The sequence below is a fragment of the Ovis canadensis genome, chromosome 7 (genome assembly GCF_042477335.2).
Source record: "Ovis canadensis isolate MfBH-ARS-UI-01 breed Bighorn chromosome 7, ARS-UI_OviCan_v2, whole genome shotgun sequence".
NCBI lineage: Eukaryota > Metazoa > Chordata > Mammalia > Artiodactyla > Bovidae > Ovis > Ovis canadensis.
The window spans coordinates 79,345,643-79,365,612 of NC_091251.1; the positions used below are offsets into that span (position 1 = coordinate 79,345,643).

The window sequence follows — 19,970 nt, forward strand, 5'->3', positions numbered from 1 at the left end:
CTTCGGCCCGCTCGGCGACCTGGCTCCCGTCTCTGTCAGACCCGACCAAGTGGCCAGGAAGTGGGGGAGGCCATAGCGACGGCGGCCCAGGCTTCCTCTGTTAAAAGAAGGCTGTCCCCTGTGATGCGCTAGTGGAAAGCACACTGTAATTCTGTAAACCCCGGGCACTCTGACGGCTGCCCGGGCCTGGCTCCCGCGAGACCCCGCATTTTCTACCCCCGCGCCGGCGCAGAAAGGTGCGGTCCGGCCCGACCCGGAAGCTGCCGCGGCCGCGTCGTGCAGAGCTCGCCTCTCACCCTGTGGGCTCCTGGCGCCCCGACTCCTGGGGCCCGCCGCGTCCTCCTTCCTTGGTCCCCTCTGGCCCATGGGTCTCCATGGCGACGGCGGGGGCCCGGCTGGGGGGGCAGGCAGCCCGAGCGGGGGCGCGGCGCGCTGGGGGCCTCTGCGGCGGCGTCGCCGTGTTCGCCGCTGTGGCCGCCGTGTTCACCCTCACGCTGCCCCCCTCACTGCCGGGGGGCGACTCGGGTAATGTACTCTCAAGGTCGTCCCTCCTGCCCCCTCCCTGATCCTCACCGTTCCCACGAGGTCTGGTCAGTTCGCCCACTCCATCCTCCCGCCCGGGCCCCCCGCAGGGTTTTGCGTTTCAAAACCACTTTGTGTGTTTTCATTTCTGTAATTTTCCTGTAGTTCTGGTCTCTTGTAGTTTTCAGCCTTTCGAGACAGGGCTGGTTGGTTTCGCCTGATGGGACTTAACTGGCCGCTCCACTTCTCCAGATCATCTTCCTAGCTTTACATTCCTTTTTCGTCCACAGATACCAGTGTTACTTACAGAGTCTTTGTCGTGTGCCAGACAAAAGGGAGGACAGGAGCCGCGAACAAGTTTCATGGAGAGTGTTGCAGTGCGGGCAGAGACAATACACAAACTATTGAATAAACACAACGTATTGGGAGGAGAAGTTATTGGAGACAGTAAGAGGAAAATGTGATTGATAGTGGGGTAAGCAGTGGCTCTATCCGGATGGCTAGTCCGGAAAGGCCTCTAAGAAGGTGATATTTTAGTTGAAATCTGAACGTTGAAAAGCAACCAGCCTTGCAGACTATTTGCGGGAGAACACTTAAAATAGTGGAAACCAGTTACGGCTTGAAGCTGCTTCTATGGAAAAGCGTGACTCGGGGGCTATTTAACATGAATAATCGTTGCGTATTTGGGATGAGAGGCAGATGCAGGTTTTGTTTTGTTGTCAAACTGATCATCTAATACTGCCTAATAGTGATCAGTAATTTTGTCAGAATGGTGCTGAAATTTGGGGTAGTGAATCCATAGACTGAACAAAACTGAACACCTTAGTTGCTGCAAAACAGAATACCCCGAAATTGAGTGGCTTAAAACAACAAACAGTTATTCTCTCACGCGTTCTATTGATCAGGAATTTGGGTGGAGTTTAAGTGGATGCTCTTATCCAGAACAAGTTTGTTGTCCTGGTGTGGGCTGGGGTGCAGTCAACTCAAAGGTTCAGCCTAACAAGGATTAAATTCTAAACCTCATCCAGCTCTTTGATGTGGGGGTTTCACAGAGAGAGAGATGGCACCACTGCCTACAGCTCTGTCATTTTGTAACCAAGTCTTGGCAGTGGCAGACCACTGCCCTGTTTTATTCTTGGAAGTGAGTCAGTATGTTCAGCCCATACTCAGTGGCAGAGGGTTATCCAGTGAGAATACTGGAATTTTGGAGTTTTAGAGGTCATCTTCAAGGCTGCCTACCACATTAAAGATCCCTGATGTTCCTTTTACACCTCATTACCTTTATTTTTTCTTTCAAATCCTATTGAATAGGAGCAGTGTTTCGTTAGTGTAGTGGGGAATGGAGTTATTTTCAAGTTTTCTACGAAATAATAGAAATAACTTTATAGTTGTGAGAGCTTTGATATTGGAGAGTATTACTTACAGGTTGAATAGTTCTGTACCTTTGAAAAAAAGCATTGATATTTCTTGACTATGGTTGTTTGAGCCTGAAGGATGAGATTAGAATGAATAATAATAACACTTGTTGAGCAGTTACTATGTGCCAGGCACTGTCAAAGTGCTTTACATAGATTGCCATTTTAATTCTCCCAGCTGCTACCCTGTAAGGTAGGTACTCATTTATTTTATAGATGACAAAACTAGGATTAAGCTCTGTCCAGAATCACACAAATAGAAGATAGAGGCAGTCAAGAGGAAAAAACCCAAGTAGATTGAATTTAGAGCATGCTATCTTAACTAGCCTATGCTCTAAATTCTTTTAAATCTATCATCATGTATTTAGTGATGAAGTCTATTTAAAATTTAAGATTGTGTTACCAAGCTCAAGTTCATTTTGCTCTCTGCACAGCAGGCCAGTAAACCAGGAAAACAGTTGTTGGAGCAAGGAGTAACTACTTTAACTGTAAAGCTAGCAGACTGAAAAGATGACAGACTAGCATCTCAAAAAAAAAAAAAAAACAAACCTTGGTACATATACAATGGAATATTACTCATTAAAAAATGAAGTAATGCCATTTGCAACAACATGGGTGGACCTAGAGATTGTCATACTGAATGAAGTAAGTTAGACAGAGGAGAAATATTACATGACATCCCTTATATGTGGACTCTAAAAAGAAATGATACAAATGAACTTACTTAGAAAACAAAAACAGACTCACAAGCTTAGAGAAGGAACTCATCGGTTTGCCAGGGGGAATGGATAGATAAGGAGTCTGGGATGGACAAGTACACACTGCTGTATTTAAAATGGATAACCAACAAAACCCTACTGTATAGTACATGGAACTCTGCTCAATGTTATGTGGCAGCCTGAATGGGAGGGGAGTTTGGGGGAGAATGAATACATGTATACATATGGTGGAGTCCCTTTGCTGTTCACCTGAAACTATCACAACCTTGTTAATCCACTATACCAGGTTTCCCTGGCAGCTCAGCTGTAAAGAATCCACCTGCAGATGCAGGAGATAAGGGTTTGACCCCTGAATTGGGAAGATCCCCTGGAGAAGCAAATGGCAACCCACTCTAGTACTGCCTGGGAAATCTATGAACAGAGGAACCTGGCAGGCTACACAGTCCATGGTGTCACAAAAGAGTAGGACACGTCTTAGCAACTAAACCACCACCATCCCAATACAAAATAAAAAGGTTGTTGTTCAGTCACCTAGTCATGTCTGACTTTACGCCCATGGACTGCAGCATGCCAGGCCTCCCTGTCCCTCACCATTTCCCTGAGTTTGCCCAAGTTCCTGTTCATTGCATCAGTGATGCTGTCCAGCCATCTCATCCTCTGACTTCCTCTTCTGCCCTCAATCTTTCCCAGCATCAGGGACTTTTCCAGTGAGTCATCTGTTCACATCAGATGACCAAAATACTGGAGCTTCAGCATCAGTCCTTCCAGAGAATATTCAGGGTTGATCTTGCTTAAGATTGGTTTGATCTCCCATCCAAGGGACTTTCAGGAGTCTTCCCTAGCACCACAGTTTGAAGGCATCAATTCTTTGGCATTCTGCCCTCTTTACAGTCCAGCTCTCAACAACTGTACCTGACCACTGGGAAGACCATAGCCTTGACTATACGGACCTTTGTCAGCAGAGTAATGTCTCTGCTTTTCAACACACTAAGTTTGTCATCTCTTAACTGTCAAGAAGCAATTGTCCTCTGATTTCATGGCTGCAGTCACCATCTGCAGTGATTTTGGAGCCCAAAAAGAGAAGATCTGTCACTATTTCCACCATTTCCCCTTCTGTTTGCCATGCAGTGATGGGCAGATGCCATGATCTTAGGTTTTTTAATATTTAGTCTTAAGCTGGCTCTTTCACTGTCCTCCTTTACCCTCATCAAGAGGATCTTTAGTTCCTCTTCACTTTCTGCCATTAGAGTGGTATCATCTGCATACCTGAGACTGTTGATGTTTCTCCCACCTATCTTGATTGCAGCTTATAACTCATCCAGCCTGGCATTTCTCATGATGTGCTCAGCATGTAGGTTAAACAAACAGGGTGACAGGAGACAGCCCTGTTGTACTCCTTTCTTGATCTTGAACCAGTCAGTTGTTCCATATAGGATTCCAGCTGTTGTTTTTTGACCCACATTCAGGTTTCTCAGGAGACAGGGGAGATGGTCTGGTATTCCCATCTAAGAGCTTTCCACAGTTTGTCATGATCCATACAGTCAAAGGCTTTGGTGTAGTTGATGGAACAGATGTTTTTCTGAAATTCCCTTACTTTCTCCATAATCCAGTTAAGGTTAGCAATTTGATCTTCAGTTCCTCTTCCTTTTCTAAACCCAGTTTGGACATCTGGAAGTTCTTGGTTCACATAATGCTGAAGCCTAGCATGCAGGATTTTAAGCATAGCCTTATTAGTATGAGAGATCAGCACAGTTGTCCGATGGTTAGCACATTTTTTGTACCACCCTTCTTGGGAATTGGGATGAGAATTGACCTTTTCTAGTCCTGTGGCTACTGCTGGATCTTCCAGATTTGCTGACGTTTAGTTGCTCAGTCATGTCTGACTCTTTGGGACCCCATGGACTGCTGCATGCTAGGTTTTCCTGTCCTTCCCCATCTTCTGGGACTTGCTCAAACTCATGTCCATTGAGTCGGTGATGCCATCCAACCATCTTGTCCTCTGTCATCCCCTTCTCCTGCCTTCAGTCTTTCCCAGCAAAGGGGTCTTTTCTAATGAGTCAGCCCTTCGCATCAGGTGGCCAAAGTATTGGAGTTGCAGCTTCAGCATCAGTCCTTCCAATGAATATTCAGGACTGATTTCCTTTAGGATTGACTGGTTTGATCTCCTCCCAGTCTAAGGGACTGTCAAGAGTCTTCTCCAACACCATAAATCAAAAGCATCAATTCTTCGGTGCTTAGCTTTCTTTATGGTCCAACCCTCACATCTGTACGTGACTACTGGAAAAACCATAGCTTTGACTAGATGGACCTTTGTTGCCAAAGTGATGTCTCTGCTTTTTAATATGCTATCTAGGCTTGTCATAGCTTTTCTTCCAAGGAGCAAGTATCCTTTAGTTTCATGGCTGCAGTCAACAACTGCAGTGGTTTTGGAGCCCAAGAAAATAAAGTCTCACTGTTTCCATTGCTTCCCCATCTGTTTGCCATGAAATGATGGGACCGGACGCCATGATCTTCACTTTTTTGAATGTTGAGTTTTAAGCCAGCTTTTTCACTCTTTCACCTTCATCAAGAGGCTTTTAAGTTCTTCACTTTCTGCCATAAGGGTGGTGTCATCTGCATATCTGAGGTTATTGATATTTCTCCTGGCAATCTTGATTCCAGCTTGTGCTTCATCTAGCCCAGCATTTTGCACGATGTACTCTGATATAAGTTAAGTAAGCACGGTGACAAATTGCTGACATAATGAATGCAAAACCTGATGGCATCATCCCTTATGGATTTGAATAGTTTGTTGGAGTTTCATCACATCCACTAGCTTTATTAGCAGCAGTGCTTCTTAAGGCCCTCTTGACTTTGCACTGCAGAATGTCTGGCTCTGGGTGACTAACCACACCATTATAGTAATCCGGTTTGTTAAGATCTTTTTTATACAGTTCTTCCATGTATTCTTCCCATCTCTTCTTGGCCTCTTCAGGGTCTATTAGGTCTCTACCATTTTTATCCTTTATTGTGCCCTTCTTTGGGTATAATACTCCCTTGATGTTTCCAATTTTCCTAAAGAGATATCTAGTCTTTCCCCTTTTGCTGTTTTCTTCTATTATTAAGCACTGTTCATTGAAGGTCTTCTTGTCTCTTGTAGCTATTCTTTGGAACGCTGCATTTAATTGGATATACTTTTCCCTCTCTCCCTTGCTTTCCGCTTCTCTTCCTTCTTCCACTATTTGTAAAGTCTCCTCAGATACCACTTTGCCTTCTTGCTTTTCTTTTTCTTTGGAATGGTTTTGTTTGCCACCTCCTATACGATATGTGGACTTCTGTCCTTAGTTCTTCAGGCACTCTGTTAGCTAGATCTAGTTGAATCTATTCGTCTCTACTGCGAATTCATACGGGATTTGATTTAAGTCATACCTGACTGGCCTAATGTTTTTCCCGGTTTTCTTTGTGCTGTGCTTAGTCGCTCAGTTGTGTCTGACTCTTGGCAACCCTGTGGACTCTGTCCATGGGGATTCTCCAGGCAAGAATACTGGAGTGGGTTGCCATGCCCTCCTCCAGGGCATCTTCCCAATCCAGGAATTGAACCCAGGTCTCCCACATTGCAGGGGCATTCTTTACCATCTGAGCCACCAGCGAATTTTCTATGAGAAGCTGATGATCTGAGCCACAGTCAGCTCCAGGTCTTATTTTTGCTAACTGTCTACAGCTTCTCCATCTTTGACTACAAAGAATGTAATCAATTTGATTTCAGTATTGACCATTTGGTGATATCCATGTGTAAAGTAGTCTTGATTTGTTGAAAAAGGGTGTATGCTATGACTAGTACGTTCTCTTGGCAGAATTCAGTTAGCCTTTGCCCTGCTTCATTTTGTTTTCTAAGGCCAAACTTGACTGTTACTCCGGATATATCTTGACTTTCTACTTTTGCATTCCAATCTCCAGTGATGAACAGAACACCTTTTTTCGGTGTTAGTTTTAGGAGACTTTCTATGTCTTCATAGAACTGATAAGCTTCTTTGGCATCCGTGGTCGAGGCATAGACTTGGATTACTGTGATGTTGAATGGCTTGCCTTGGAAATGAACTGAAATCATTCTGTCATTTTTGAGATTACACCCAAGTACTGTATAAGTACAATTTCGTACTCTTTAGTTGATTATGAGGGCTATACCACCACCACCCCAATACAAAATAAAAAGTTTATACACACACACACACACACAAAACAACCTGAATTTGGGTTCCTTTTATACAGAAGAGGGGGAGGGTCCATTGTGGTGCTGACCAGTAGCTGAGTGGGTCTACTATATCTGGTGCCTGCTCCACACCATTACAATTGTTGCTTTGTTTTCGTTAATAATGTGTTTTTTTTTTTCCCCGAAAAAGAATAAAGTTATCTATTCACTTAGAGTTATCAGATTTTTTAGGTATTCTGATTTGTTTAATTTGACGCTGGATAGTAGTTGCTTCTAATATTTTTATGTTCATTTTTTGAGAATGCTAAATAAACTTTTCCAGTGTTTCCAGTAAAATTTGTATAATCACATCTTTGATAATTTTGCTTATATGTTTAATGTACTGTTCTCTTTGAATTTCATGTTAATGAATTTTTTTTTAACCAATAAACAGAATGCATCTCAAGACCAACATAAAGTATATACTCTTCTTCCTGATAAGTCTTACATTATACTTCATGAATCCATCACATTGTGCGGCCTAGCCAAAACTACTTTTTGTACCACTTGATACACATTGTTGATTTATGGGCAAATGCATTCCTGGTCATTTAGAGGAAAGGTTGGGAATCTAGCCTTCACTTGTGTTTGTTATTCTTGGGAAAAATAAATTAGCTTATATGTGTATTTATATATTTTTAACATATAGAGGGAACTGGGTTATGTAAAGGTGAAGCATCTATTAACTACTCTGAGTTTGCCACCCATTTGTGTCCCAGACAAAGCTGTGGTTCTCAAGCTTGACTATATTGAATACTTGAGGACTGGTTGGAAAACATGGGCCCTGATTCCAGAGGGTGTCGTGTAAGTAGATTTGGGTTATGGTCAAGGAATCTTCATTTTTAAAAGGCATCCAGGTAATTCTGATTCAGGTTATAGAAGGACTTATATTTGACAAATTGTTTGTTGTTTAGTTGCTAAGTACTGTCCAACTCTTTTGGACCCCATGGACTATAGCCTGCCAGGCTCCTCTGTCCATGGGATTTCCCAGGCAAGAATACTGAAGTGAGTTGCCATTTTCTTCTCCAGGGGATCAAACCCACATCTCCTGCATTGTAGGTGGACACTTTACCACTGAGCCATCCAACCCTGGTGTAAAGGGTTGACTGAGAGAAAGCAAGGTGCCAGAAGGCTTTTTTTTTTTTTTTTAACTATTTCTCTTTTTATCATGTTCAATTTTAAGAGTAGTGCTTCTCTTTAGCTTTTTATCAAAGGTACATAATAGACTTTGAATACTAGCATCTTTTCTATTTAGATTTTAATTTACATACGAAAAGAGTTGGTGATGGAGGTTTGTAACATTCAAGATTCATCTTTCTACCAACTCCCACAAAGAATAACAGTATATTGACTTTTCAATGGTAAAAAGAAGAGAAAGTAGGGCATTTTTCTTAATGTTAAATGTAATTCTAAATACATTTTTATTTGAGGAGAATGAATAGCGACCTTGAAAATCTGAACTGTGCTTCATTGCACCTACAGAAATGTAAGAATCAGAAATTAATTAAAACCTTTTGGGACTGAAAACATAAGAGCAAACCCATTCTGGAGTATAAAATGATAAATACAGTTTTGGTAACAGTTTCTACAAAGGGAAAGTTATTTTAAGCATTTTAAAGCCATGAACAATTTGTGTAAGATACAAAAAGGGCTTTTGTCTTCTAAGATGTTCTTGAATTTTTCTGGAAGGCTTCAAAGATGTCCTTAAATAAGTGATTTAAGTAAGCAGTATCTGTCTGTCATGCCCTTGTGGGGCTTCTCTGCAGTGAGCGATTATCCCACCTGATGGGGATGTCTAAGTAACAAGGAGGACAACATGATAGATCTTTTTGTTGTCTTCTATGTGCGAGACTTCTCGGTGGCACAAGAAGGGAGAGGTGCCGATGTCTTCTTGACAGAACCCTGAAATGGATAACTTAGTGGAAAAGACAAATGAAAACAACTAGCCAGAATAGAAAGCAATCTAAAGAAGTGCTTAATAGGCTTCAGGCAGGTTCTATGAAGGAGGCAGAAGTGATTAATTCCAATAGGTGAAGCTGGGGAGGGGTATGTGTAAGGAAAGGTGTCACTGAGAAGGTAACAATTGAACCAGGTCTTGAAGGATTTAGGAGTGAATGCTGGGTGAGAAAGTGAGTGATAAGAGGTGCAAAAGAGGACCATTTCAGAGTAACAGTGGGGAGTCTGATCTGACAGAGGTGAGCCTAAGTTTCATGGACATAAGCCTTGGGAAAGGAACCAGAAGCCGTAGAGGGCTTAGGTGTCACGATGAGAAATCAACTTCATTCAGTGGGCAGAGACCAGCCATTGAGAAATTTTAGACTAAGAAAACAATCTGACCTCTGGGGGGTTGGGGGGTGGCAATAATTAGTGATTTCAGTAGGAAGATGAATTGAAATAGAATATTGGTCAAAAGCTACTGCCATAGCCCAGGACGAGAGAAAAGGTCTAAAATAGGATCAGGGTTCTAGAAATGAAGGAAATTGATAGCCACTGAAGGATAGAAAATAGACATTAATACTTTTTCCAATAGATAATTTTTAACTTTCATAAATCAGTTGATATTGATTGATTTCTTAAACTGTACAGTATTATGTATATAGGAATGAGTCAGAAATAGTCCCTGGATACTAAAAGGACTATCAAATAGGCACTGAATTACTACATCATAATTTTAGAAGTAATTGCTAATGCTGAGGAGTTACAAAGAACTATGTAAATGACATGGTGATTTAATGGTTTGAAAAAAAATGTGCTATGGTAATCAAAGCTTGCCAAAATAACCTGCAGTTAATAAGCATTTGGCAATTGTTTAAAAATATCCAATGTAATTAATGTAGAGAAGGTATCTAAATGCCAGCTTAGGACGGAAAGGCACATTTTATAGACTGTTCAAATCCAGCTTCTGCACATATTACATATAAGGTTGCATTTTTACAGGCAGTTTTGCACTAAATTCTTGAGGGATAACAGCATTTTACACTAATGCTCTGTTAAGAGTTTTTATATATTTGCAAGTGTAAACAACCTTCAGGACGGAAAGTAAGCTTTTCTTAAAAATTGAAATATACTTGATTTACAATGTGTTTCTGGTGTACAGAAAAGTAATTCGGTTATACATATTACATATTCTTCATTATAGGTTATTGCAAGATATTGAATATTATTCCCTCCTATAGTAGGAGCTTGTTTAAAATAAGCACTTTTAGAAACTAGAATTCACCTATATTTCCACTGACCAGTTACTAAAAACTATCAAAGATAGTTTGTTCAATGAGACCTAAGGGAGAAAATACTCTGAGACTATTTCATGCTGTTAAATCTCTACAGATTTACAGTTTTATCCAGTCAAATTAATGCAAAACCCCAATGCAAGCATTTGGATTTTGAAAACTTTGGAGGAGTGTCATTTTCTAATAGTAATTATTGGTTTTACATTATTTTTTCACAGGGGAACTGATCACAGCCGCACATGAGCTTGGAGTAAGTATTAGTTTTATTGTTTAATCAATGCTCTCATTAACAGTTTTAGGAATTAAGAAAGTTTAATTAAGCATGGAGTAAAGTAGATTAATTTATTTTCAAACCCCAGTTTTTAGTAACTTATAAGTACAGTATGTGACAATTTACTTTAAGTTTTAAATCCAATTAAACTAAATTATAAAGCAAAGCCTTTACTATATATACAGTAGCTGGCTTATTATCACCCCAAATTTTGTATAAGCTATGGAGAATAAAATAAATCGGGTTAACAGTTTTAATAAGTTTATTATTTAATAAACTTTATTATGGTGTATGATCCCTTTAGGCAAGACCTTAGGACTGTCAGCATGGTGGTAATCCGATAGCAGTGTGGTCTTTCAACTTTCTAACCAATGTGATATTTCAGAACCCGCTTTTTTTCAATAGCCTTTTAAATGACCCTAATGTACTGTGAACCTAGAGAACAAACTGCTTAAGAACTGACAATGAAATATGTCACCCTTTCTCTAGGTGACACACCATGTGATAGATGCTGCCAAATCCACTAAAGAAAATATTTATTTGTATTGGCACAAGAGGATTACAATAGAAAACCACTATTCAAACATTTAGTCATTGTCTCTTAATCTTTATACTTGCCTGGGAAAAGGGCTACTTTTCAATGAAAGCCAGTGTGACTCTTCCTTTAAAACTAGATGGAAACCTTCTAACTGTTGCTAATTTTCCCTTAGGTTGCCCACCCTCCTGGCTACCCTTTGTTTACTCTGGTGGCTAAACTGGCAATTCTACTATTTCCTTTTGGTTCGGTTGCCTACCGAGTCAATCTGCTGTGTGGCTTATTTGGAGCAGCAGCTGCAGCTTTACTTTTTTTCACCGTTTTCAGGTAAAGTAGTTGATTAGTTAAAAATAATTTTGACTAATTGGAGATGGAGCTTTCTTATGGCCCATGTACATACATGACAAAAAAAAAAAAACCCTTTTGTTGCTTGAACGGTTTTCCTAATCACTCATGTGATTTCACTTTCTCAATTTACAGTAATTTCATATGCGTTTGACCCTCAAATGATTACACAGTTGGTTCTGCTTCATCAATGGAGAGAAGATGTCACCAGTTCATTATCACAATTCTCTGTTTAGGCAGAATTAGTAATGTTTGTCATTTTAGGAAGATGCAGACGGGCCAGTTTAATTTAACAGTATGAAGTTCTTCTTTTGGTAAATGGTAAATATTATTTAATTACTCACAGTATTGCTGATAGGCAGCTGCCTGTCAGGTCCAGAGCTAATACCTAATTATATTGTATTTTAAATATGCACATGCATATGTTTTGAAATGAGGCTATTAACTAAGGAAATCAATTTGGGAATGTGGTTTTACTCAGGTTTCACTTTGTTACAGTATAGCTGTAGGGAAAACAAGCAAATGAGACACCACTTCATAATGAAAGGCTTTCCTAGTTTGGAAGGCTACCCTGCTTTTAAAAAAACAGGTCATTAGTTTAGGATATTGGTAATCTATGTTTGTCTTTGCTGTTTCTCGCTTTCACTACTAACTCAGTCTAACCTATGCCTGAAAGGATTATAGTCAAAACTACAAATTATACTTTCTGCAAAGAGAAAACCAAGTTAAAACACTTCTTTCAAAAAGTATTGCAGATTTTATTATAAAAACAAATAATTTTGTATGTAAATATAGTATAATTTGAATAGAAAATTTCAAATGTCATTTTTGGAGACTGTTTTATTTACATTTGTCATATTACTGCCCTTTGACTAAATTCTTTCTAAATTCTCCTTTGCTTGTTTGTAAGAAGGTAAAAGTTGCTAACTATGGCTAAAACTTACTATTAAATCTATTTGTGGAAAGTTCCAGATTCAAAATTGTGATTGTTGATCATTGACTAAACATTTATCTGTATTATTTAATTTGTTTTTATTTCAGTCTTACAGGTTTTCAGTGATAGCCATATCTTTAAGTATTAAATGTTTAACATTTTTGCGTAGATTAATTAGTATTATGAATACTTTTTCTAAATGATTAGAGTAATTATTATTAGAATTGTTCCTTCTGGTCTTTTATAATTAAGGCTATATCATTATTTTCATTGAGAGAAAAAGTATTTTAAATATCTAGGATGAAATTTAGAACTTACCAGTTCTGTATTAAATGTATGAATTACTAATTTTCATAAGACATTTAAGACAGCCATTTTTTTTAAAAAACTAATATTTGTTTTGCTAGTTCATTTGTATTTTAGATTATTTCTACAACATATACACATATTTAAATGCTGTAGCTATCTCTTAAAGCAAGTAAAGCTATTTGTTTTCTAAAACTTTTCCATGGTTTTTTGTTATATTAATTGTTGATGCCCTGCCACATAAAAACCACTGCAAAAGTCATATATAAATTCTTTGTCTTTCCAGAATCCGAATAATTTGGGACAGTAATTTTCCTTTGAGTTGTCTGCATTTTAAAATAGCTTTAATTATTATGCTTGATTATAATGAGTTTTAGATCAGCACACAGACCTGTGACCATTTTATTTTAATATACGGTCTTAATGATAAATTCGTATACTTACTGACATGTTTTAAAACAAAAACTCTTTATAGACTGGATATTTGCTTAGTTTTAGTAATCTAGTACTTTGGAAAAGTTACTTTCTTCTGAAATGTGTCCTAACAATATTCTCTCTCATGTAATTTTAATATGAAAATACTTCATTATTTTGAATACAAATAATTGACAAGGTACACGTCCTTTGGGAACAACCTAGTTCAAGTGGCAAATCTGTTTTGTCAAACAATGGCCACCCTTCGGGAAAGAGCAAGCCATCTCTATGGTAATAGGACTAACAGTAGCCTATTGATCGAGTGGAAGAAGACGTTATACAATGTCAGCTGGCTTGTTACAATTTCATTTGTCAAATGACCTGAACTTAACCTTTAAAACCTTCCTTCTGTGAATATAAACCCAACAGCAGGACGCGGTTTTTGTGCAGCACAGTGGCGGCTTTTTTCCAGTCCTAGTGTACAGTAAATATATTCCTTCACAGGTTGACTCCTTCATCAGAACTCATCCAGAAGACATTTCACTGCTTTATTTATCTACCGACCAAGTCATCATTCCATTTTCTTGTTGAATATTGAGGGGGTTTGATCCTGGAGACAGTTGTATTCTTTCTTAACCCCATCACTTAAGAGAACATTACTGTACATGTAGGATTAGTGCTGACTGGTGTGCAGGAAATTAATTCTTTTAACAGGTTTAGGTTTTTTTCAGGTAATTGTTCACAGAGCATTCACTATATTTAGCTCTTGGGGTGGACATAAAGACCTTCTATACCTTTTAAACAAAGATTGTATTTCAAAAGCAAATTTCTGTTTAAATATGTTGATGTAAAAAGCTCCATTTTTTCCAGTAAACATGACTTGGATTGAAAGACCGGTTACTTCGTTGTTTCCAATTACTATGTAATTTTTGCTTTTCTTTCATCTTTCTTTTGCTTTTAAAAGCCTATAAGATGTCATTAACACTGCATTTTTTGTCAATCTTTCCTAATGGTTGTCAAGAATTCTTTTATATTTGCTGAGGTAGAAAGGATATGAGTAAAACAGTACATTGAAAGCTGTATGTGTCACTGTACTTTATTGAATTAAAAATAGTAAGATTGGGGCAGTTATTTCTGCATGTATTTATTTAAGTATTGTCCCCTTTGGGGATATTTTAAAGCATGATTATGTTAAAGGAGTTTAATCTAATACATTTCATTTATAGGAAATAGTATTCATTTTATTAATGTGTACATCTGTGCATTTAAGACTCTGTACTACAGTTAAGTGATTTAGAGGAACTGGGATTTTGTTTTTCTTTGAAGGCCAATGAAGTAAATGATTTTTTAGTTTGACAGAATGGTATTTAAAAGTGTTATATTTGAAATTTGCAAATCTATTAATACAAAAATGTAAAAGTTATAGGTCCTATAAATCACTAATATGAACATTGTTTAGCTTTGTTTAGTACATGAATTTCAAACTTATTTTCTAAAAACCTCAAACTAAATCCTATCAACATGTACTTGGTAAGGAAGGAGTACTGAACTCACTGTCATTAATAACATGCTTCCATTGTATATGTTCTGGTATCACTGGCAGAGAATGGACTCTGTTGATAGTATCATATAACAATCCTTTACTTGAGGGAAGATTTAAATTGCTTATGATCTCAGATGAAAGCATCTCTAGTGTCCTATTTTTTTGATAAGTTCCAGGGCAGGGAATATGTTCTCAACAGGCTTGAGAGTCAGCATATCCTTTTCAAACTAGTATGGGCCAAATGGAACTGTAGCAGAACTCATTCAGCAGCATTTGTTGTGCACTCATTTGAATTGAAAGTAAAATTTTTTTAGTTTTTATCATCAAATTCAGTGCTTATTTTAGAGAAAGGCAAAGTTACTCTTAGATAAAATATTTTTTTAAAAATTTTTTTTCTAAAAGGCATTGCTTTAGGAAGCGTGCATTAAAAAACTTTATAACTCCATTAAGGTTTTACAGTAAGAAATCAGATCTCCTAATATCAAGCAGGTTCCCTAGAATATGTGAATATTAATTATAATTAAAGGTATCTTGAAACTGCCTGCTTGCTACAAAGTACTTACAGCCAATTTCAGTGATATTTAAATATCTCCTGGTAGATTGTTTTGTGCCAGTATTTTGTTTATGCAATATTTTATTTTTTTATAAGTTATGTAAACATTTCTAAACATTCTGCCGCTACTAAAAATTAATTTGATTAAACTTTTGGAATCGGTACACTTGATTCTGAGCACTGTGTCTGCTATTCTTAGGGTTTCAGCTAAGATTCCATTCAATAAAGAACTGAAAATTAAAATGCCATACCTTAGAGTATGTAGAATCTCCTGCTTAAGAGACATTTGGATTTTCCAGCTCAAAGAGTATTTTAGATTATTGCCATAGAGAATAATGTGAAGCTCTTCCTAATTTCAGAGGTAACTATGCATAAGTAACAAATAGTCACCAAGTTTTTGTAGTTGAAGAAGAATGGAAAGTACTGGAGCATTAATTTCCATTCAGGAGAATATCTGTCTTGATCCCTGGTTAATTGATCATATATTTCTCTCATACTTGTATTAAAATTGCATTGACTCAGACTGGCTAAGCATATTAAGAGCTTGGTTCATTTGCATTTTCTTATAAGTAGAGGGCATATTAGGCTCAAATAGCAGCACTTCATTTTGAAGGGAAAAAAGCAGGGCAAAAACTCTTTTTTAAGACTGTAGAGTCTTTTCTGACAGCTAGTCAAGAGTTAGAATTAGTTCAAGGAAATGTTAATAATGCACTGCCTGGCCTAATCCCTTTGATATCACCAGGTATCCTCCTGTTCATGGGTTAATTGCTTTAAAAGCAAAGGCAATATTCTGAGCGGTGGGCCGCTTCACCTTTTCACAGCTGTTACCATTGAGTGACAACTAAATCCCATGTGTAAGATGAGGAAGAGCTCAATCTCCAATTGGGAGAAAATTTATGTAAACCACAATCCCTTCAGAATGTGCGGAAGTCATAGACTTTCTTGATTTACTCTGCTTTTCCCAGAAAGCTCTATTGTTCACTTTCCTAAGTCCCATCAACCCTTTGTAGCAGAATATCACAGCGGCAGCAGATAGCTTGAAATATATAAATGCTATCATAGCTCTGATTAATAGCAGTGCTTATGAGTCAAGTCTGATAACAGTGCAGCTCTCCACTCAATTTCAGATACTGCTAATGGAATCTGTCTTCTCCAATTGTAATATGAGAAGGCCTAATTTGCCATGGAGCTTGGAGCTGTCACCAGTAGGGGATTGTGGGGTCAGATGGGAGCTGCCAGGTTTTTGCCCTGCAGCTTGTATCTCTCACTTTGAATAGAGCAGCCCCCTGCCTGCCAGTTAGCTGATAGGCCGCCGTGGGGTTTATGCCACTATATACAATAGGAAAGGGCTACATAGGCTGACTTTATAATTGTGAAGCTAGCTCATATTTCCACAGCTACTGTGCTGCATAATTTCTAATAAGTGGTTTTAACAAATGTCAGATTATGAAAAGTTTCCCCAATTACAAAAACTTATAAAACATTTAGATTGCTAAATCTGTTTCCTGCCGAGATTGTTGCCACTGGAACCAGTCATCTGTCATTATGGCTATAATAATAAATGTATACATTTCTTAAAGCTGCAAGTAAAATGATAAATCATAACTCATAGATTTCCTGCTTTTCAAAGCCATAAAAAGTAGAAAACACTCAACAAATTGTAATATTACTATATACTTTATAACTTTGCATAATAAGACAACTTTGTATTAAGTCTCTATTGTTTAGTAAGTTGGTTAGTGTTTCTAGTGAAAATAGTTGAATATCCCCACTCTGTTGATCTTAGTTATTTGGATCTTTTATGTTTATTTCATTTACCTTTAGAATCTTAACATTTTAAAACTTCTAAGCTTTCGGTTTAAAAGGACTTTGAGGATAATAATTCTGAACTATACCCTTAACCAATTTCAGTTTTGCTACCGAATACAAATATACTATCAAGATTGAGTAATAAGCTCATCTTGAGGCCTTGCATGGTTTTAAACATTTCGAGCAAAATTGATGAAAATCTGTAGTTTGGGAGTTATTTTAAGCTACGTTGTACCTTAAGAGGATATTGCCTTGCATAGTGCAAGTTATTTCGCATACTATGGACACTTGGTCAAATGTAAAGTAAATGATGGTGATTCCTATAAGGCTCAGTTCAGTGTTTTTCTTTTAGGTATTTGGGTATAAATTGATGAGATGAGTTGTTCTAAGCCTCGAATAGCTTCATCATTTATTAGTTAGTTTACAAATTTTAATTCTAATGGAAATTGCATGATTGTATTTTATTTACAAGAACTATTCATAATCTTGTTCCCTCTGTTTCACTTGTGCCCTTTTCCTTTATGAAAGCTTTCCCATTTTTTTCCCAACTTTATTTAGTGGTTTTAAAATCAAGACTAATACTTTGTAATTTTCCTTTCAGCGTACTGGTAGTTGATATTTATGTAGCTGAAAATTCTGGGTAGAACAGTCTTTTTCCTATTGGTAGAGTCTCATGGAATAGAATAAACCTTGGTAGGATTTCACCTGGAGTGAAAGTAGATTTTTATAAAATATGAGAAAATGGACTTATTTACAAATTTATTAAAGAGGCAAATGTTTTACATTTTTTTACTTATGGTGGTGGTGGCTTTAGAGATAGAACTTTAATATACCAGACCCTAAATTATTGATTGATATTCTTTAGATCTAAACTTGAAAATGACAAGAAAAACATTTAGATTCTACTGCTCTCCAAATACCCACTGACTATAATTTGCCCTGGCTTCCCAGATGGCACTAATGGTAAAGAACCCGCCTGCCAGCAGATATAAAAGATGTGGGTTCTATTCCTGGATTGGGAAGATCCCCTGGAGGAGGGCATGGCAACCCACTCAAGTATTCTTACCTGGAGAATCCCAAAGCCAGGGGAACCTGGCAGGCTACAGTCCATAGGGTGGAAAAGAGTCAGACATGACTGAAGCGACTTAGCACATGTGTGCATAATTTGCCCATAGAGCACCTGGCACATATTAGATACTCAGTACATATTTGTTGAAAGAGTGTTGAGTGAACTGCCACTGAATGAGAGAAGTTCAGCTGAAACGGAACATCTTTCCTGTCAATAGCTTTATTTCCCAGTTTGACATCTCCAGGTACATTGAAGAGAGAAATCTATGGGTGATGATTTTGCGAATGAGAGCCAGAGGTAACATTTGTGTATTCTCCATGAACAGGACTCAGAAAGATAAGAGCTTGGGAGGATGGGGGCAGTAGATTTGCCACTGATTGTACGCTGCTTTACTGTATCTCTTCCCTGTAATCTGCTGCATTTTAAGTCATCAATATGAGTTGACACTAAAAGTAATTTTTTTTAACAAGAATGCTCAGATGCATTGTGGCCGTCCTACTTGATCCTATTGTACTTACTTCAAGTAGGAGTTTTATATGTTCAAGGAGCATAGTGTACCCTCCATGTTGGGTTCTTTGCACAGTGAAGACAGATACATTCATTTAATTTTATGAAGCACGCCAAATATATGTTCTAAAAGAATTTCAGTTTTCTGTTATTTGTCTTTTGATTGCGGGTTAGACAAACATGTGACTACACAAGAAAATCAAATACTGTGTAGCAGAAAGAAAAATACACCTTATCATCAATAGCAAACCTGTGTCCGTGGTGTAAATTGTAACCACCCCCCCCACCACCACCAATTTATCCATTGTGTCAACAGATGAATAGCATTCCATCAGTGAGAAGACTATGGCACAATCAGTACCTTTCTTAGGAATCTCATCTAGGTCTCATAGAATTCTGAGCCTCACATTTGTTAGGATTCTCTGAGAAGCATCACATATTTCTCACCCTAGAAGAGAATTTTTCCATTCTCTGGGTGAAATTTTAAATACTTGGCAACCCTTCTTATCCTATCTGTCATACTCCTGGTATATCTTTCCTCAGTGACTGACCACTGTGATCCCCTGGAATGTGAACTCCATGGTTTTAGCCTTAGCCCAAGTAAAAGGCAATGAGGAAAATTTATTTATTGCAAATATACTGCAAAATACATTTTATGTGTCACATATATGTAATGTATATTTATTTATACAAAACAAACTTCAGTAACTTTTAGATTATTTGTTATTTTGAATCATCTGTATTATTACATTATTCGGTTAGTTTGAGACCTTGAAAATTAAGCATGCCTCTCTAATAGTGTAAAAACTTGATTTTGATTGTTGACATGTGACTGTCTTTTAAAATAACAATGGCTGTCTTACTGAAATTTCATAGTAAGTTTAAAGTGTGTGTTCTTTATATGGCCTCATAAGATGTTATCTTTCTATAAGTCATGTTAGATTGTAAAATACATATTTTACTTGAAGAAATAGCTCCCTTGATATCCTTCTGTGAGGCTTTGTGAGCCTCTAGATTGAGAATAGAAAACATTTTTCTCATATTATATATAATTTATCATAAGTCACTTTAATTAAAGTAGAAAATATTTTAGATTATTTTGCAATTTATTAGTGGGTTGTGCTGAAAACAGTTCTCATTTTATTCACAACTTCATTTGAATTTCTTTTTTTCCTCCAGGTTCCTATTAGTAGCAGGTTCATCAATTTCAGTAGAAAGCTTTGTCTTTTAAATTTAAATGAGCTAATTTTAAGATACCACTTTTAGCACATTAAATGTAAATGAATATATCAGTTCTTCAGTTGCTTTATAGAAAATAACAACTACTTAAGCATATTTATTTTTTAATATAAATTTATTTATTTTAATTGGAGGGTAATTACTTTACAATATTGTATTGGTTTTGCCATACATTGACATGAATCTGCCATGGGTGTACAAGCATATTTATTTAAAAGAATGAAATGAAAATGAAAAGCAGGCCTCCTTGATTGCCAAGTGAAAACACCTTGGTGTTTTTTGATTATGTCATTTTTCTTTGAAAAAAAGTCAGGCTTAGTCTATAGGACTC

At 37.5% G+C, this 19,970-nt stretch overlaps 1 protein-coding gene across 1 annotated transcript in view; it reads left to right on the forward strand.

Annotated features, from left to right (window-relative positions):
• The first annotated feature begins 252 nt into the window (after positions 1-252).
• The window catches only part of TMEM260 (transmembrane protein 260), a 70,912-nt gene continuing 51,194 nt past the window's right edge, over positions 253-19,970 (forward strand). The window contains 4 exon segments of the mRNA XM_069596695.1: positions 253-397; positions 399-525; positions 10,333-10,364; positions 11,096-11,247. Of these exon segments, the coding sequence (XP_069452796.1) occupies positions 365-397; positions 399-525; positions 10,333-10,364; positions 11,096-11,247 (344 nt within the window). The 5' untranslated portion in view covers positions 253-364.